Raw genomic sequence first — 22,068 nt, forward strand, 5'->3', positions numbered from 1 at the left:
TCACCGCATTTAATTTACAATCATCATTTTTCCTCCCCTTCCTCCTACTATCTCTATCACTTTCACTTTTTAATTTCTAATTTTTAAAAATTTCTTTAAAATTAAAAAAAAAAATTCAATTTATTAATTTATTCTATTTCTGTTTTTATATTTATCCTTACTTTTATTTAGATCCATATAAATTTCCCCTTTTTAGCCACTATAACTTATACATCCCTACCTAATGAGCAAAGCAAATCCATACTGACCCCTAAATATTACACAAACAACATGTATTTGAACATATCTTACAATGCGTCTACATAACCTCGCATTATTAACTATACCCGTTTATTTATCATCACTTTACTTCATTTATTTTGTATGTATATATATATATATATATATATATATATAGATAGATAGATAGATAGATATAGATATAGATATATAGATATATGTATATATATATATGTCTGTATATTTATATTTTTAAGAATTTGTATATTTATATAATTGTGTATGCGTATATGTGGGTACATATGTGTGTATGTATGTATGTGTACGTACATCAGTATATTACTGGAGATCTTGGCCCTGTCGGTGAGGCATTAGACTACGCCGACTGCCCCCCTGCAGAGGGTAGAAGTCCCTCAATGGGCGTCCTGGATCTGACGTTAAACTATATCCATTGGTGAGGCCCCAGCTTGTGGGCTTTGGGGAGTGTGGAGCCACCCTTTAATTACCATTGCTCCCAGGTCCACTCTGACCCGGATTGGTAGTACCTGTTAGGGTCCCAACTATGGGTTAAATAGAAACCGACGTGAAAACAACAAAGATATTCTATTAAAAAAATTTCTTCCGAATCTTTGGATTCGGTATTAAATAACCCTGTTATATATATAGGAGTCTTAGAGAGGGATGTTGTTGAGACTTAGAGAGAGAGATGTTGTAAGAGTCTTATTAAAAGAGAGTCTTAAATAGAGAGTCTTAGAGGGAGTTTGTCGTTGTGTCTTAGAGAGAGAGAGAGATGTTGTTGAGAGATTCATATTTATAAAATGTTCATTCTTAGAAGTGTAGATATGAGATGTAGAGTTCACATTGTCGATATGAGATGTCGAGACGTGTATGTAAAGACATTCTAAACCACATGATATACAAGACATATAATAACAATTTTCACTTTACCTTTTGGTAGAATTACAACACAAAGACGACGTTTATAAAAACACATGATGGGTTTATTTCTTCTCCCGACCGGCCGTGGTTTTCTGAGTCAAGAATTCAAAGCTTCACATTCTAAGTTTCAAAAGTGACCATCTCGCTTCTAAACGTTCGAATGTCCATGTCTGTCGTCCTCAGACTCTCTATGACTCTCCCCAGTTTCTCCCCCAGTTTCTCTCAAGTTTCTAACTATATCTAGAACTTCCCATTTTCCATGACGTCATACACATGTTAAAACATGTGTCTTCTTTCACGTGTTCTGGACATGCGTGTCCAAAACTTTTTCCTTTGTTTACAAAAGGAATTTTAACCTATATTCCCAGTAACCTATTTTTCCAATATGTTAAAAACATGTTTATTAAATTATCTTGTATAGTTGCATTCCTCAATAGAATTTTTCATAACAGAATTGACAATGCAAATTCTTTTCTTGAAACTATTTTATCTCTAAATTAAACAATGGTTTGTTTTACATTCCATTGCTAATTCTCTCTCGTAATCTATTTCTAAACCTAATTTACGAGGTTCGAATTTCGCCTATTCTATTTCATTTTCATTTCAACTAAATCTCTCTATTTTTATACTTACATGAAAAGGGGGCAGCCCTTAGGATGTAACAACCCGAAAAGGGTTGATATGCCGTAAAACAAAAACAACCAACCAACCAACCAACCTTACCGGAGATCTATGTCTTCACGTAAATGTATATATGTATGTGTGCGTATATATATATATATATATATATATATATATATATATATATATATATATATATATATTTAAGTATATGAGTATGTGTGTATGTGTATGTATGTCTGCATTTAGATGCATATATGTTTGCATATACATTGTATGTATATATGTGTATGTATCTGTGTATGGATGTGTGGATATGTACATATGTATGTGCGCTTATGTATGCGTATATGCGCGTGTGTTGGCATACGTATTAACTCTTAACTACCTAAAAACAACTCATTGTCAACTCAAATCAACGAATCGACTTATCATGGCTACTACGAACATTCGAAATGGAACCTCTTACTTGTCGAGCGCATATGACACATACTCAAGTCCTTTCTCTCCCTCCCTCCCTCCCTCTTTCTATCTCTCTCTCTCTCTCTCTCTCTCTCTCTCTCTCTCTCTCTCTCTCTCTCTCTTTCATCTATTTCATATACTCCAGTGCCGGCTTAAACAACCAAAAGCAGCCAAATCTGAAAACCTAAAATTGAAATTCCTCCCCCTCCTTTCCTTACCCCCTTCCTTATTTCCCTCTTTCCCTCTTCCACTCCCGATATCCATATATCTCCACCCACATCTACTTAAATCTCTGTAAAGTATGACGAGGCTGCTGGATCGTAAACATGGTCCGGCATCCGAAACATATGTAACTAAACAGATAAAACGGTAATAAAAAAACACATATTTGCTCACATACCTCTCGCAATGACTCAGCTCATAATACATTGTAGTCATCATTGCACTGTAGAGAAACTACTGTTGATTTTATAAAATTACTTTTTTATATATAATAACTTGAATTAAAGTTTAAATGCAAAAGTCAAGTAACATGCTTCAGTTGGGCTCTGAACATTCATTTCGACCGCATCCCTGTTGTATCAAAGAACTTACTGTTGCTTTTATATGTCGGGCCTTTTGGCTTGTGTGGTAATAAAACTTCTTAAATACACTTGTGATGTTAAACTGTGTAAGATGCTAACTTTGGCCAAAATCGCTCTTCTTCTTAGATCGGATTATTTTGATTATCGATACTGATCGAAGACATTCTGATACAAAACCTATCAAAGAACACTGCCAGGCACATAAAGTACCTTTGTGTGAAATTTCATAAAAATCGGCCAGCCGTTTTCGACTCCATAGGGAACGAACTCATACGTACACAAAGTTTCTTCTACGTAATAGGTAAGAACAGTTAGCGCTTCAGCGTTAGTCGTTACCGTTTGAGCTATCATTAGACGGATAAGAAATAGTTAAAAATGAACAGACTTTAACGTATAAATGCATATTTGTGCATTTTTAGAAGAGCACTTTAAGTCGACTTACACCTACCCCGTTCAAATTTTCTATTTTGATCACTTAGCAGCTATTTTTACCGGCTAAAAATCCATAAAAGAACAAAAATTGCGCCGCTCTGCGATCTTGCGTCTCGATAGAGATGCACTTTGAAACAATGGAGACATATAGACACGATAAGTTTTATAAGTTGTATTAATTACTATGCTTATTGAAATATATGCACAAAGATGGAGCTACTGATGTAATTGAGTTAATATTCAGTTAATAGAAAATAGTTTTAATAAATACGAATTATCGAATGTAAAAAATGTTATCGTTGAAATATCAGATTGTATGAATCTTTGTTATAAGATGTGACGAACTAAATATTATAGAATTCATTTGATACAAAGATAGGGATTAATAAGGATTAATAGGGGTTAATAAGGATTAATAAGGATTAATAGGGATGAATAGGGATTAGTATTAAATGCAAAAAAAATTAGCACTAATTCAACCATATTCAACTATTAAATTTGACATAAAAAAACTCATTATAAGTCAGTTTTTAACGAGTTAAAAAGTCTTTATATATAACACTAGCATGAGTGCCTGGCGTTGCCCGGGTGTTTGGAGGTGTATACTCAGCAAAAAAAAAAGGTTAATTTTTTTAACTTTGACCCCTATTATGACCTCTTAAAATTTATTGTTTTGGGCTCAAATCAAATAATTAAGTTAGATCCATGTCCAAGGAAACTATATCTAAAATTTCAAGTGTGTAAACTGAAAATTGTCGGAGGAGTTTGGTAGAGTTCTCAAAGGTCAAATCGTTGAACTTTGACCCCTTAACAGCGAAATTTCTGGCCGAATACCGATCACAAAGATTTTTCCAAATCTCAGTACCCTGTATATCAAATTTCGAGTCTGTAGACTGAAAATTAACAGAGTTATGTCGAAGGAAAATGTACACAGACACACACACAGACAGACAGACAAAGACGTTCACTTTTATAGATATATATAGATTTGGATTCAAAATAATTCAGTTTTCTTAATATGGAGATTTATAAATATCTCTAATTGCAAGGACGGTCTCAAAAGTAAAATCTACTAATAAATTCCCTTTTTTTTTTTTTAACGAACTGTCAGACTCAGGAATTAGACTGAAATTTTTTTCTCGGTTCCCTGACTGTACCAACATGTTGAAATTTAAATGAAATGCGAACAAACATCTCGCTTTACATATCCATTACATAGTGGTCCTATATAGTAGCCCCCTTGCTTTCAAATGGCAATATGATTGGTTTGGGGCGAATAAAGAAATAAAAAAATTCGTTCTCTAAATATCGGATCTGAGCAAAGTCGACATTGTTTAGTCATGTTAATAACGTAAACAGATGATGGGTAATGTTTACACACGGCGGTCTAGAAACAAAAATGGCCGCTTGACTTCGAGTTTTATGTAAAAATGGAAACTGAATAAAATTGAAACAAAATTTTAAAAAAAATAAAAGTGTTGTGTAATCATTCTCAAAATATATATTTTATTTAAAAGAAAATTTTTATTTCAGTAATACAAGAAAAAAAAACATTGTATGATTTCGTAAGCTTCGTCGTCAGTGCAGAGCATTGCAAACTCTTTTCTTTTTTTCTTCTTGTCTAGGAATTCATGTGGGAAGAGAGAGGGATACAAAAAGAGAGAGAGAGAGAGTTAATACAAATAAAATCGGAGAAATCTTATACTTCATAGCATTCAGTTATTCGACTTAAATTCTGCATAATAATTTCACAAGAATTTTTATTTTAATAAAATAAAAAAAATTTCTTTTCAATAAAATATTTTATATATTACTCGATAGTTCTATTTTGTTATTTTTTTATTTCGTTTCAGTTTCGGTTTTTACATAAAACTCGAAACCACGCGGACATTATTTTTGTTAGTTCCTAGACCGTTGTATGTAAACATTACCCATATGAGTAAACAAAAACGAAAAAATAATTTGTTCTCGACTAATTTCCAAACGGTATTTCCTTTAAGATGATTTATGTCGGTAATATTAATGATTACGTAAAAGAGTATTTACCAGGAGTACTTTGATGTCAACCATGATCGGTGGTAGTAATCCTGATCCAAGGCGGCGAAGGCCTGGAGGAAGTAAATCCTTTGGTTTCTTGTATTCGGACATGTGTAACTCCGTTTGTCCGTGGTCCGTAGCTGGCGACTGCGGCCGGATTAAAACATGTTTTTTCTCCATTGTGAGATCAATGATTAAAAAAAAAATCAGTGTTTTTTTTATTTTAGTTTTTGCTTGTTTTGTTTTGTTTTGTGTTGATTTTGTCCTTTTTAATTTTGTTTGAAAAGAAATGGAAACTAGCGTGTGTTTTATTAGCCTTTGTTTGTAACTTTGATTTGGCCTTTCTTTGTTACGTCAATTGCTGTTCTTTTGTTGTTATTTAAGCTGATCTTTTATTGTTCAACATGTTTAACACGTTTATTATTTTTTTTAACGCATTCCGTTTATTTTATGCATTTTTTTTATTTATTTACCTATCCGATAATTGGCAAGAATGACATTTACTGACTTTAAAACCAAAAAAAAAAAGGGCGGGGATGCGTATACATCGACCGTAGTGTATTCGTTATTTATTCTGAAAGCAGATCTCCGTGTCAGTCTTTTTTTTTTTTTTTTTTTCTTTTTCCTTTTTCTTTTTGGGGATAGGCCTTTTCACACTTCGTTCCAGTTAATTTGGTTCAGTTATAATATATAAAAATGTTTCGTTTGTTCTGCTTGGCTTTTTTAGGGCAGGGACATCGTTCATTTGTTTGTTTCGCTTTTTTTCTTTCTTTTTTTTTCTTTTTTTGTTTTTTTTGTCTATCTATTTTGTCTTTTTAATTTCATCTATATATATATATATATATATATATATATATATATATATATAAACATACATAAGTGCTCGTTTGAGCTCCAATCTATGAACCCTCCCCCTGAGAAACACTCGTTTGACTGTGATCACTGTCAATGGTTTCCCCCACTCTTTTTTCGTGCCTAGACCTAAACGTGGATCCCATGAGCAGGGCTTCTTTCTGGAAACTACACACCTTTGGAGCTCCCTTCCGTTTGTCTGCTTTCCAGCTGACTGCAGGGTGGCCGTTTTCGGGTCCAATCTGGACAGGTTCTTGATGAGCCGTTCCCCTTAAGTAACCAATTTGCCGGATTTACACTTCTGACGATTACTATGACATTGCTCTTTTGACCACTGTACACTCTTTAACCCTTATCCTTGAATGGCCTCTGGGCCTTGATAAGTGATGATTCTTTTGTAAAAAAAATATCTATGTAATAAAAGTGATCGTACATACGTCGATCGCGATTCACTGTACGAAGTAAAGGGGGTAGAAAAAGGAAATGTGTGTGTATGTGTGTGTATGTGTGTGTATGTGTGTGTGTGAGTATGTGTGTGTGCGTGTGTGTGAGTGTGCGTATGTGTGTGAGTGTGTGTGTGAGTGTGTGTGTGAGTGTGCGTGTCTGTGCGCGTGTGTGTGTGTGTGTCTGTGCGTGTGAGTGTGCGTGTGTGTGTGTGAGAAAGAGAGAGAGAGAGACAGACAGTCAGAGACAGAGAGAAAGAGTTCTCTATGGACTCCTAAACGGTGGGGCCGATTTTATTTTGGAAATTTCACGCAAATATGCCTGGCAATGTTCTTAGATAGGTTTTGTCTCAGAATTTCTTCGATAAGTATCGATGATTGAAAAAATTCTATGAAAGAAAGAAAACACAATTTTGACTAAAATCAACGTCTTATACAGCCTTATATCACAAGTGCATTTGGGAAGTTTTATTCCCGCACAAGCAGAAAGACCCAGCGTATCAAATAAATAATAGGTTCGTTGATATGACAGTGTCGCGTTCGAAATGAATGTTTCTGTGTAAAGTACAATTGGACCATGATACTTGACTTTTTCATTTCAAACTATAATTCAAACCATTATATATAAAATAATGTTATACACTCAACAGTAGGTTCTCTACAGTGCAATATCGACTGCAATGTATTGAACCGGTATTGAACGTGATTGCGCCGTATACATATTGGCGAATAACCTTTAAAATTAGTCGAATGGGGGGGATAAAAATATGTAGTGAGAGAAGGAAATAGAGCTCTATTGCCAATATTACAAAGGGGACTATATCTGCGTGTAATTGCATAACAAAAACTAAATATATTGACGAATGTACGCATTATTATTTATTTATCTATTTGTATGTCCTTAAATAGTTATAACTTATGGGAGAGCTCATTTTGCCTACAAACTGAGGGTTTTCACATTGTTACACTTAAGACCTCCAGAAAATTAAATTGGTGTTTGGTGCGGGCCTTGTGTAAGATACGGAAACGACTATCCGAATATGCCTATTTATTGTTTATAAAATGTTCTATAAAACTGCTGACTCGTGGATAGGTGAGTGTCCGGATGTGCTCTGTAAACACCCAGATATATTTCTTAAACACCCCGATGCGCTCGTCAGTATATTTATTTTAAGCCTCTTTGACTTACGAAAATGTGAAGGGATATGCTGTGCTACTCTAACTCCCAAGCACAGAAGAGTTTAACCCACATAATCAGCCTCACACTGACATGTGAATTCATAGATTACGAAACTTTTATCTAGTGTGGGAAGAACGTCTTTCTGAAAGAACGTCTTTCAGACCTAGTAGCAAATACCACATGGTGTTGTGCCGTATCATAGCAACAGGACACAGTGGGCTTAATTCCATTAGAAGATCCTTTAGAGATAGTGCCGATAAAGGGGAACTTCAAGTAGACTAGATATTTGGATGGACCAAAGAAAATGTCGGTATTAAATTTCGCAATTGTTTTAAGGATATACTCGGAAATGAATACCCGAATTGTGAATTTCACTACATATAAAAATCATAATTGTAACAAATTGACTTTTAAGTTTTCTTTTTTAAGAAAGTCTTCAGTAGATCTGTCAAGTTTTAAGTAGCTTTAAGATTTATTAGTGTGAGTATTAATAATATCCGTTCTTGTTTTAAGCAACTTGTTAAGCAAGCATTAGATGAAATCTATTTCTTGTTTTTTTTTTTGTTTTTTTTTTTGTATTTTGCTATTATTTTTCTTTCTGCTCATTTGTCTTTTTAAACAATTCGTAATTAAAAGGAAACGGGGGTTCGTACAAGTACTGCATATCTGTTTGTTTGTTTTTTGTTGTTTTTTTTTTTTTCGGGCTAATTCATATTCTAGAATTCCAACTTACTAATAAAGTAGGTCTATAATAAACAAAGCGTTAGCTCTGTATTATCATCACAATGTTTCGTTTCCCACTTATAAGTTTAATCTGGATAGGAATACCATATTCCAAAGAAACATTGTATTTTTAATGTTTGTAAAAGAGCTTAGCTTGAAAAATAAAATGATCTACTTTTTGGATCTCTCAGTATCCAATGTTTTAATATATTTGTTTTGTTTTGTTTTTTTTTTTCAATGTCGTCACACGTAAGACAATCTGATGTATCCGGAGTCAGGTCGGGTTGCTGTCTGAGCCGACATAATGCGAAATCCGAAATCGGCAATGAGGGCTGTGCATAACTGAAGATCTCTTTTAAGGCATCTGAAGATTGTATTCAACGATTATTTCTGGGGGGGGTTTGGGGTTTTTTTTTCTTTTTTTTTTTTTTTTTCTTTTTACGCTGTCAGTTCATCTGCTCGTAAAATGAATCCAAGAAAGAATAATTTCTACTTCTTCGGTATCTCCACATCCACAATTTGAATATAATTTGTTTTTTTCAACAAAGTAATCGGAGTCAGATCGGAGTGTTTTTAGTTTTGGTTTTTTTATTTATTTATTATTTATTTATTTTATTTTATTTTATTTTATTTGCATGGAAATCGTTCTAGAGAAGGTATGAAGCCACTTAATATAAGGAACTAAAAATAGTACTTCAAGATTAAACACTTGCCAACGATAAATTAGATGGAATAGATTCTGACCAAGAAAACAGCAATGCTTCCCCCTTTGTCAGAAATATCGCTCCTATAATGTAAGTACTAAAGGACAAAATAAAGAAAACAAGAATTACAAGTGAATCCACATTTTGTATTTCTTCCGTTTATTATTTCTGTTCTTGTACAATCCAGAATTTAAAAATAAAACCGTGTTGTCTAAAATCGACCGCCCAAAAATACATTCAATTTCTCGAAGACAATTCTGATTCTTTGTTATCAACCAAGGTAGGCGTATAAATAAAGCAGATAGCAGCAAATCCCAAAATCCAATTACACGTCTGTCATTTCGAACTCGTATAAAAAAAAATCTACACTTTTATCACAATAATCGTGAATAAATATTAAATGGATCAAAATGTAAAGGTGTGTATATCAACAATAAATGATTCATGTTGTCTCTCAATATTTACACGGTTCGTGGTTAAACCTTTTCTTTTTTTCGTGCTTCCGATTCAAATTTTTGTTTGTGTTCTTATTGGGTTTTTTTGTTTTGTTTTTTTGTTTGTTTTTTTTCTTCTTGAAGCAAGTTGATGCTTGTTTGTCTTGTCTATCTTAGGACGATAATTTATCTGCCTTTTGTATAGATGAATTATGTGTATATTTCATCATATTTTTAGTACGTGTCAATGTTGAGCCATTGTCCGTTTACATATGATAACATTGCTGATTTCTTTCCTTTCTTATTTACTTCTTTTTATTTATCTCTATGCATTTCTATCTCAAAACCTGCCTATTTCAAACTCTGTCTATCTATCTCAAACTCTACCAATCTATTTCAAAATCTATCTATATATTTCAAACCCTACCTATCTATCTCAAACCCCATGCGCCATTAATAAGAATTCACTATGGTAGTAGTAGTAGTAGTAGTAGTAGTAGTAGTAGTAGTAGTAGTAGTAGTAGTAATAATAATAATAATAATAATAATAATAATAATAATAATAATAAAAATAAAAGAATGTCAGAAAATGGAATCATAGGAATAACTGCAAAAGTACAACGACTAACGATAATTAAAACGACTGAAATATTAAGGAAACACCTTGGATGCGGAGAATAATACAAGACAATATAACGAATAAGCGTTACAGGGAATGAAGAACACCGAAACTGCATATTTACAAGTTCTACACCACCTCCCCTCATGCATCCCCCCATTGTTTCATCACCGCCCCCCCCCAAAAAAAAAAATGATACCAAAGGGCCGAGAAGGGTCAATAAAGACTGAAAGACCGAGGAGCGAGCGCCAACCAGACCTCGGCTGGACAAGTGCAAAGAGAACTGGGACCTTGGGGAGGCTGAGTGCCACTCACATTCCAGTATAAACCAATGGCCACTACCAGCAAGAAATCAATGGTAAGCGGCTGTTGCGATGATTCAAATTCATTTGCAAATGCTATCGAAGAAGGTGGAGAGAGTTGGACGCCTGGGGAAACTTGTTGTCACTCAGCTTCCAGAGAACACCACAGGTTTCCAATCAGATCGTTTGTTGACTTGTGTGAAAGCTCCACGTGAGCCAATAATAATAAGCTGAAATATTAAAGAAACCCCTTGAATGCGGGGACCAATACACATGAGCCACACACGCGGACCAGACGAACTGCTGCAAAAACAAACATGAAAAAACGTTACATGGAACCAACAACATAGAAGATACATATAGATATGTATCTTCTATCTATCTATGTTCTTTATCCCTCCCCATCCCCTCATCCATTCTCTCCCATTATCCAATCATCGCCTCCCACAAAATAATGATGCCAAATAGTTGAGAAGAGTCAAGGATGATGGAAAGAACGAGGAGAGAGCACTGATCAGACCTCCGCTGAACAAGTGCAAAGAGAACTGGGATTTGGGGGAGACTTATTGCCACTCAAACTCCAGTGGAGACCAATGGCTGCTGCTAGCGAGACGTCGATGGTGGGAAGCTTTTGCGATAATGCAAATTCATTTGCAAATGTTAGCAGAAGAGATGGAGAGCACTGGAAAACTGGGGAGACTTGTTGTCACCCAGCTTCCAGAGAACACCATAGGCTGTTTTCAAGGAGAGATCCTTTATGACCTGTTTGAAAGTTCCTTGCAAATGTTAACAGAAGAGATGGAGAGCACTGGAAAACTGGGGAGACTTGTTGTCACCCAGCTTCCAGAGAACACCATAGGCTGTTTTCAAGGAGAGATCCTTTATGACCTGTTTGAAAGCTCCTTGTGAGCCAATAATAAAAATAATATTAAAAATGTAACGTAAACGAATATTTTGCTGCGCAACTCCTTACTTAGGATGTCTCTGTCGGGTGTGGTCACTAATTTACTGTATCCGCCTTTTTGGGGGTGAATAAATGTATATATAGATATATATATATATATATATGTGTGTGTGTGTGTGTGTGTGTTCATAATTCGGGGAGCTTAACCACATGTTTAATCATTTTAGGAGTGAAACCCTGTACATACAAATATATAAACAGATACGGTACACGTGTAGGAAACATGCACCCGATTAAAGTCCCTATCGTTAGAGGTTCGAACCTTGGTACAGCCAGCTACACTGATGAGCCGTCGATATACGAAGCACGTTTCTGTAGATGACTATTTTATAACATATATATAAATACTCATTACTTACAGCAATAGTTTCTTAGTATGGCTGTGACAATCGCTTTTGGTTGCAGCTTTTTATCATTTAAAAGAGCACCTGCAGTTTGAGCAGTCGTGCACCAATGTTGCATTATTGTGCAATGGCATGGACACTCACTTGGAGATGAAGAGTACCTCGTCGAGTTCTTTGATTTATCACGTATAAAGTGGAACATATTCAGGTAATAATAAGAATGCGGCCCGTTTCCATGAAAACTCACGTCGGGTGACAAACTAGCCACAACTAAACATTTTCAGGCCAGACACAAAAGCAAGAAAAATGGTATCACTACAGAATAATGTATACAACCCAGTATCTACTCAGGCTATTTATGCCCAGACGAGAAGGGAGTGTGGTGTTTCGGAATTTTTTAAATGAGGAGTAATAATTTATTTTGATTATTCTGACTACTGTCCTTGTCTTGTTTATGCGGCATAATTACGTTGGCACGCCGGTTCCCGTTAGATCACCAAAGTTAAGCAACGTTGAGTCTGGTCAGTACTAAAATGAGTAAACATTTGAGAATTCCAGGTACTGTATGTGCTCTCCGCTTATCTAGGCATTGTTTCCAGTTGGATTCTCCTTGCCATTAGACTCAAGCAGTGCCAATTCAGGAGAGGTGTAGGTGAGGATTGCGCAACCCTTGCCTCACAATTGGACACACACAGCTACCTTTAAGGGTTATCCATTGTCAGTTGCCTCATTTACATATCATTTGCATATCATTTGCATATCATTTACATACAAAATAATAAAAGTGTATGCCCATTTTGATTGCTATAATTGAAACCAAAAACTTGAATTATTGCTTGAAAGTGTCGAAAATTTATTCAACCCAGGTGAACCAGGGCAGATACAGCCGACAAATGCAGTTACGTAAGCAATTGTTCTTTCCTTGTTGGAGTCGGGTAACAATAATAGCTATTCAGACTTGTATGGAATAGCTTAGCATTACCGAACAATAATAATAATAATAATAATAATAATAAAACAATGACGATGGAGAAAAAGGGAATTCTCATAACAAAGTATTTACGTCTTGCACCTACCATACTCCTGAGCGAAGGTCATAAATAAAATGTTGTGTCACTTGTGCCTAATTTAAAAACGAGACAACTGATCTTATTCGAAATGACCACTCCATCCAAGTTGAGTCACCCTATAAGTTCTCCGTGAAAACAAACATAGAGGAAACGGTCTGATAGGATCTGACATTGAAACATTACTGCATTGATGTAATCATTTGATTTCATCTTCGTGGAAATAGGATGTGATGAGATCTGACATTGAAACATTATGTAACGTGATCTATTTGGGGGAGCGATTTGCTCCCCATTGGGGAGGTTGAGCCTCCCTGGGACCTGAGAAGGACCGGGTAAAGATGCTAAAAATTGTTTAAATTAATCCCGGACAACAGCAAATATCAAAAATACTTGAATTAGAATATATAGATATATATTTTGTTTTATTGTCGAAGTCAGCTATATATTTTACTGTTTGAAAAGCCAGATATATATTTTGTTGTTCAAAAAATCAAATAACAGGAAACGTCAGAATAATGTAGAACGGGATTGTACTTGTTGGCCTGGAGAACACCTTCAGACTATGGCTTTCTGAATGACAGGGATTGATCCCGGAGGTCATGTGAACGGGTGTCATTTTTGGTCCCAGATTTCAAAACTCTAGACTATGGCTGAACTGCACACACGCAATTCGGATCTGGAAATCCTCAGATACGTAGTTTAATCTGATTGGTTGTGTGGATTATCCACCCCGACCCGTCCCCGAATATAAAACCAAGCGCCCAAGTTAAATTAACAATATTGGGGGCTGAAAATTAGTTTAATTGATTTTGTCATCTGACATCTTAAGTTCGTAACATCCATGCTGATTTACTTATTTTCTTACTTCACTCCCTGTTCTAAATGTTTTTACCCCTAAATGCAAGAGTAGACATCTTCTCATCGGAGTGAAACACATTTGTAGCTATTGGCTGGTTTTGCTGTCAGAATAATAATTAGTGGATATACAATGTTTTATTTAGATATCCAAGAATACAACACACGAATTATAAGACATGAGCAGCATAAGTGATTAATAACAGATGTGGGTTAAACCCATGGGCAAAAACCAATTTTTTTAAGATTAAAAACATAATTTATATCCTTAATTTGTTAAATAAGCCATCGTAGCGCGTTCTGGATCTGTCTGATTAAATTAATTATTATCACTTTTCGTTTCAGTTTCGATTCTACCTGATGGCACTCAAATCATTTGTTTGTTTTTTTTTAAATCATGGCTATATATTAGGTACAATATACAGACGAACCCCGGGATACGACATTAAGAATTAGTAACAGTATATATAGTGTATATAATCAAGTAATATTATAAATAACATCGTAAGGTGAGTAAAATACCGTAATCAGGGGTCAGAAAAACATCATATCCCACATCGTATGCTAGGGCCACCGTATCCTTGGGTTTCTAATATGAAATAATCGATAGAGAATTTACTCTATAATAACAACTACGAAATGGTATCATATTTAAGCGTCGGGCGCCCCTGCTAGTATATATATTCTATTTATAACTGTGTGATTTGAACTAGCAAATCAAATGCAACGACAGCTTTATAAAATGATTGAACCAGTGCTAATCTTTCCGTGTTAAAATTATGGTATCATATTTAAACGTCGGGCGCCCCTGCTAGTATATATATATTCTATTTATAACTGTGTGTGATGAGAACGAGCCAATCAAAGCAACGACAGCTTTATAAAATGACTAGCGGGTGGGAGTTTAACTGTTTCTTCCCCCAACAGATGTTGGGGAGGGGGAAAGCCGCTCCGAATTGTCCAGATTGAGTAGCAACTGATCAAAGCTGATTGCTTCTGAACGGACGTTTTTCCCGGCGCAATGCCGAAGACGTCGTTTGAGTTTAGTTTCACTTTATTTATACTAAAAAGCCCAATCAACACGCGAGAAGCCAAAATAGCAATAATTTTGTAAAAATCGACGTAAATAAATCTATATGCTACGCGGTTTCCTAATTCCTAGATATTATTATATAGGACCTATATACACAGTTTTAAGCGATAATAACGAACCCGGGACCGTGTGCGAGAAAAGCCTTTGCAAGACATACACGAAATGGTCACACAAATTTTGCCTTTTATATATATACTAGCGGAGGGGTACCCGGCGATGCCCGGGTGTCTTGAGGTAAATCAAAGCTCCGGGGGGGGAGGGTAAATAAAAAAATGTTTTGGTAGGAAATTATGAGAATCGAACCCGTGCCCTTGAGTTAGAAATTAATGTGTGAAAAAAAAACAGGCGAAGTTACCCATTAGGCCACCGCGACATACATTTGAATTTATTTATTAAACTATAAAAACAGGCGTGCGCAATAAAAGTTAACTCTGCTGCTTCCATTTGACCTAATTAAGAATGTCAAATAGAAGTCACGCAGTTGTTTACCCAAGTTTGACTGTTTTTGTTTTTTTCCCCCAACAGATGTTGGAGGAGGGGAACCAGCTCCCAATTGTCCAGATTGAATAACAATTGTCTGATGTACAACATTGATCAAAGCTGATTGCTTCTGGACATTTCCCGGCGCAATGCCGAGAACGTTGTTCGTTGTTAACTTTCAATTAGTTTCGCTTTTTATACGAAAAAGCCTCATCAACATGCGAGAAGCCAAAATAGCAATAATTTTGTAAAAGTCGACGTAAATAAATCTAGATGCGACGCACTTTCCCAAATCGTACATATTTTTATTTAGGACCCATATAAACAGTTGTAAGCGATCGTAACGACATCGGAACCGTGTGCGAGAAAAGCCTTTTGAAGACATACACGAAATGGTCACACACATTTTGCCTTTTATATATATATATATATATAGACTTTTATATATATAGACTAGCGGGGGGTACCCGGCGATGCCCGGGTGTCTTGAGGTAAATCAAAACTCCGGGGTGTAAAATAATAAAAAAAATGTTTTGGTAGGTGAGTATGAGAATCGAACCCGTACGCTTGAGTTGGAAATTAATGTGTGAAAAAAAAACCGTGCTATGTTAACCATTGAGCAACGGCGGCAGACAACGTTAAGTAGGTTTTAATTTATTTATTTATTTAACTATAAAAACAGGCGTGCGCAATAAAAGTTAACTCTGCTGCTCCCATTTGACCTAATTAAGAAGTCACGCAGCATTTGGGTTTGTTTATCCAAATTTGACTGTTTCTTCCCCCAACAGATGTTGGGGAGGGGAAAGCAGCTCCAAATTGTCCCGATTGAATCTGATATACAAGATTGATCAAAGCTGATTGCTTCTGGACGTTTTTCCCGGCGCAATGCCGAAAATACGTCGTTTGAGTTTAGTTTCACTTTATTTATACTAAAAAGCCCAATCAACACGCGAGAAGCCAAAATAGCAATAATTGTGTAAAAATCGACGTAAATAAATCTATACACTACGCGCTTTTCTAATTCCTAGATATCATTATATAGGACCTATATACACAGTTGTAAGCGATAGTAACGAACCTGGGAGCGTGTGCGAGAAAAGCCTTTTGAAGACATACACGAAATGTTCACACACATTTTGCCTTTTATATATATATATAGACTATCGGGGGTACCCGGCAATGCCCGGGTGTCTTGAGGTAAATCAAAACTCCGGGGGGAGGGGTAAATAAAAAAAATTGAGAATCAAACCCGGACCCTTGAGTTGGAAATTAATGTGTGAAAAAAAAACCGGGCGACGTTGCCCATTAGGCCACCGCGACATACATACAACATACCCAGGTTTGAATTTATTTATTGAACTATAAAAACAGGCGTGCGCAATAAAAGTTAACTCTGCTGCTTCCATTTGACCTAATTAAGAAGGTCAAATAGAAGTCACTGTTTTTGTTTTTTCCCCCAACAGATGTTGGAGGAGGGGAACCAGCTCCCAATTGTCCAGATTGAATAACAATTGTCTGATGTACAACATTGATCAAAGCTGATTGCTTCTGGACATTTCCCGGCGCAATGCCGAGAACGTTGTTCGTTGTTAACTTTCAATTAGTTTCGCTTTTTATACGAAAAAGCCTCATCAATATGCAAGAAGCCAAAATAGCAATAATTTTGTAAAAGTCGACGTAAATAAATCTAGATGCGTGCACTTTCCCAAATCGTACATATTATTATTTAGGACCCATATAAACAGTTGTAAGCGATCGTAACTACATCGGAACCGTGTGCGAGAAAAGCCTTTTGAAGACATACACGAAATGGTCACACACATTTTGCCTTTTATATATATAGATTGAACCAGTATTAATCTTTCCGTGTTAAAATTATGGTACCATATTTAAACGTCGGGCGCCCCTGCTAGTATATATATTCTATTTATAACTGTGTGTGATGAGAACGAGCCAATCAAATGCAACGACAGCTTTATAAAATGATTGAACCAGTGTTAATCTTTCCGTGTTAAAACGAGAACACTATGTTTCTGCTGATAGTAATATATATATATATATATATATATAAATATTAAATTTATTTATTTATACAAACATTAATGGCTACATATGTGCATACATGTTTCTGTAATCACCCGCGTTGGGGGATTACGTCTTCAGGCCAAGAATTACCGTCGAGAATTGATATTTCAAACAAAAACATTTTCTTATTTCGTTAACAAAGTTAGAATGTAACCTGAGTGGGGGTTATAAGCGGGGGGGGGGACAAGTGAGGTCTTTGAAGATAATAAGCATTTTCTTTTTTATTTTCCTTTCTTTTTATCTATCCCATCTTTTGGTTTTTATGGCATAAGGTACTTGAGAATTTAGTATTTTTGTCTTGCAGTCCGTAAATTAAAAACACTTCGCGGGTGATTACAGAAAGATGTATGCACATATGTAGCCATTAATGTTTGTATACATAAATTTAATATACCTGCTCTGTTCACTCATTGAGCACTCTTTGGTAGACGCATGTTGTTTCATTGGATGTACTTCTAGGAAACTAAACTCTACTGGCTATATATATATATATATATATATATATATATATATATATATATATATATATATATATGTATATATATATATATATATATATATATATATATTAACCTGGCTTGAGGTAGTTGCTTGTCTAGCCACACTGATGAGCTGTAATACAGCGAAACAGTACTGTATGTGGATGACTATGAGCTCCCTATCTTGGGCTGAGCTTATTTGGAAGTGATAAACAAACTGTTATTAGCGTATTGAGCGATGCTCTTTGTGTAAACAAATCGAGCTTAGGCGTTTGGGCAATGTTTGAACATTTGTAAATCACATCCCTGTCTTAGCAGCAGCTGAATAGCCTAACGGTTAGAAGCGCCGACTTCGTAAGTTGATATACTACATCAAAGTTACCAGAAATTAATAGAGGAATTGAGGAAAATTATGTACCTATGAATATAAAATGACATAAACGTTGAACACGCAGAGAGTATTTAACGGCAGGAAGTCGGGACTTTGCATATATATAAGCTGAACGTCTGTGTGTGTGTGTGTGTGTGTGTGTCTGGTCACGAATAGGCTCCTATATGGTTGACTATTATAGAAAACTGATCACATATAATGATAGAAGATGTATCGAGACACAGGAATGGGTATGTTTGATCTGGCATAATGATGATTCATTAAAATTGTGGGGTCTGCGTACGCGCCTGGTCCACAAAGTGTGGAAATAAAAAATTTAAAAGTGTTTTTGATATAGATGTACATAAGAATACTTTGATAAGTATGTTTTAACTTAAATAGGGATGGTATAATAAAATTGTGGGGTCTGCGTTCGCGCCTGGTCTCCATAGAATGGAAATAGGCACAAACTTTAATAAAGACTTTTCATATCTATCTGCGTAAGTATAGTTTGATAATTATGTTTCAGTTTGAAGAAATATGGTATAATAAAATTATGGGGTGTTCGTTCGCGCCTGACCTCCATAGAATGGAAATATTTGATAAAGTTTAACAAGTTTTTTTTTTTTTAATATAGATCCACAGAATATTGTGATAAGTGTTTCAGTGTTAACAGGTATGGTATAATAAATTATGGGGTTTATCTATTTTATTTTTACTTTCATCATATTGCTTTGGTTTTGATACTCCCAAATTCGAAGCTATCTCTTTACAACCCTTCCTTTTCATAACCTATCATACTTTCATAAATCAGAGTCCATTTCTGTAGGCTGTTTTTGAACCCAGTCAACGACGGGTACTTTTGCTAGTATATATATATATATATAATAAAATATGCATCAAGTGCGCTTGAAAGCCAAATCACAACGTAATATTAGGAAAATAAACAAATATTTTACTTGTTTGAAATTTATCACAAATATATTGGAGAGATATCCTCCATCTACAGTGTGTTGTTTCTTTTTTCTTCTTCTTCTTCCATGTTGTAAATTTGGAGAGAGAAGTCTGTTTGTAAAGAGCCGCTCGTTGTTTCTAGCGGTTGTATTTTGAGATGTTTGAACTGTGCGTGTTACATATAGGGGTTTCATTAAAAGAGAGAGTCTTAGAAAGAGTTCTTGTCTTATTACAGAGAGGGATGTTGAAAGACTCAGAGAGAGAGAGAGAGAGAGAGAGATATTTTTGTAGACTTAGGGAGGTTGTTCGTTTATAACGATTCTTATATATTAAATGTTCATTCCTTAATTGTGTTGAATGGAAGAAGAAGAAGAAGAAGAAGAAGAAGAAGAAGAAGAAGAAGAAGAAGAAGAAGAAGAAGAAGCTCTTTGAGTGATGACATAGTGTTCAGACAGTTCGGACATTGTGTAGACATGATGATGTTGAGACGTGTATGTAAATACATTTTATAACACAAATATATAATACAATTTCGCTTTACCTTTTCGTAAGAATCATAAGACAAGACGAGCTTTACAAAACACATAATGGTTTATTTCGTCACACGGCCGTGTTTCCATCACCAAGAATTCAAAGTCTCACATTTTAGTTTCAACGTGACGTCTCGCTCCCTAGACGACTGACTCCCTCTGAGTTTCTTCACTGACTGACTAACTCTAAAGTTTTTTCTCTATTCCTAGAACTTTCTATTTTCCGTGACGTCATACACATGTTAAAACATGTGCCTTCTTTCACGTGTTCTGGACATACGTGTCCAAAACTTTTCCTATTTCTACAAAAGGAATTTTAACCTATATTCAATATGTTAAAAACATTATCTTATAAGCTGCATTCTTTCAATTTAAAATTTCATAACAAACTTGAGAGTTCACATTCTTTCCTTGAAATATTTATCTATATTCTAAACAAATGTTTGTTTTACATTTTTAAATTCTCACAGGTAATCTATTTCTAAACTAAATTACGAGGTTCGAATTTGTCTATTGCTATTTCATTTTCATTTTAAACTAAATTCTCCATTTTTATACTTACATGAAAAGGGGACAGCCCTTATCATGTAACATTCGTCGGCAACGCGAGAATAACGTCACAGAATGAGAGTTCGTATAGAAACGTTGTTTTAATTTGAATAAAATAAAATAACCTGAAAACATAAAAACTAATCAGTCATCTCATAAGATGTATAGTAATAACATACTGAATTTTCAAGGGTCTACGACAATTTTAAATGCCTGTACAAAAAAATGTCTGGAAACTTTTTGAAGGCACCTCGTAATTTTCCTAAGTAATACTTAAAAACGTGGTGCATCGTTTGGGTAAAGTTCAATTAACTAGACGTAGGGCGTTTTGAACTTTACAGTTACGTGAAAGGAGGCAAAATTTTGCATTTATTAATTTACTAGCAGAGAGATCCGAGGATAAGGCTATTAATTTACCAGCAGGAAAACCCGAGGTTGGACGGGATTAAATGAAGATTAACAAATGATTTACACTCTCATATTTTATTGTCATCGAAATCAGTAAAATCGCCCATTTTTAAATCAAATCAATTAATTGCCTGCTCTAGTTGGGGGCCCACCACACTAGAACAATGCTTCACATGCCTCTCCGCATTGACTTGATCTGCAATACATTGTAGTTTACATTGCAATGGAGAGGGACCTATTGTTTATTTTTTTAAGTTAATTTTATATAATGACTTGAATTAAAGTTTAAAATACAAAAGTCAGGTATCATGGTTCAATTGTGCTCTAAACAGAAACATTCATTTCGAATGCACCCCTGTCATATAAAATAACCTACTGTTGATTTTATATGCTGGCTTTTCTGCTTGTGCAGTAATAAAATTTCTGAAATGCACTTATGATGTTAGACTGTGTAAGGTGTTAGCTTTAGTCAAAATCGCCTGTTCCTTCTTTCATCGGATTTTTTCGATTATTTATTATTGATACCTATAGAAGACATACCGATACAAAGCCTACCTAAGAACACTGCTAAATACATAAAGTACATTTGTGTGAGAATTCAAAAAAATTGACCCAGCCGTTTTCGAGTACATAGGGCACACACACACACACACACAATTCTTCTTTTATATAATCGTAGAGATATGTGTCAAATATGGAAACAAGTATAGAAATTTTTACTAGCTTAAACTTGTAATATTACTTAAAATTTCGAAAATTTATACAACCCAGGTGAACAAGGACACATAAAGCCGAAGATAATGGTTATGAACGAAAACGTTCTCTATGGGTTAGTGTCAGGTAGCAATAGTAACTACTTCGGGACAGGTAAGAACATTTGGCAGAGTGTTACCAAAAAATTAATAATATAACAATGACGATGGAAGAGGGGGAGTTTTTCTAATAACAAAGTATTTTTTTTTTTTTTTTTTTTTTTTACAAAGGCATCACCACATTATCAAGGCCCAGAGGCCACTCAAGGATAAGGGTTATTTACGTCTCGCGCCTCCCACATACCTGAACGAAGGTCATGAATAAAATGTGTCACTTGTACCTAATTCAAAAATGAAACTATTATTGTTAGTCGATGCGATCACTCCATTCTACGTGAACAAGTTCTTGACGATAGCAACATTGTTGGAACGGTCTGATGAGATGAGATTGAACCATGATTACAATGATGTAGGTTCTTGATTTCATTTTTTAACTTTTAACTAGTAGAGTCACCCGGCGTTTCAAGGTAATGATTGTTTTCCATATACAAGGTGGCGTCAATAAGTTTCCAGACTTTTTTTTT

The 22,068-nt window shown here is 35.1% G+C and overlaps 1 protein-coding gene across 4 annotated transcripts in view; it reads right to left on the reverse strand.

Moving 5' to 3' along the window:
* LOC145254825 (uncharacterized) overlaps positions 1-22,068 on the reverse strand; it is a 597,176-nt gene that overhangs the window by 466,785 nt on the left and 108,323 nt on the right. The window contains exon 1 of one of the 4 annotated variants that reach the window (XM_080113656.1): positions 5,304-5,874. The exons of the other annotated variants lie outside the window; for them this stretch is intronic. Within the exon in view, the coding sequence (XP_079969782.1) occupies positions 5,304-5,474 (171 nt within the window). The 5' untranslated portion in view covers positions 5,475-5,874. Of the gene's footprint in view, positions 1-5,303; positions 5,875-22,068 lie in introns of those variants that run through there. 4 annotated transcript variants of the gene reach the window in all.

The sequence above is a fragment of the Euprymna scolopes genome, chromosome 30 (assembly GCF_053919585.1).
Source record: "Euprymna scolopes isolate OS-2025 chromosome 30, ASM5391958v1, whole genome shotgun sequence".
NCBI classification, from domain to species: domain Eukaryota; kingdom Metazoa; phylum Mollusca; class Cephalopoda; order Sepiida; family Sepiolidae; genus Euprymna; species Euprymna scolopes.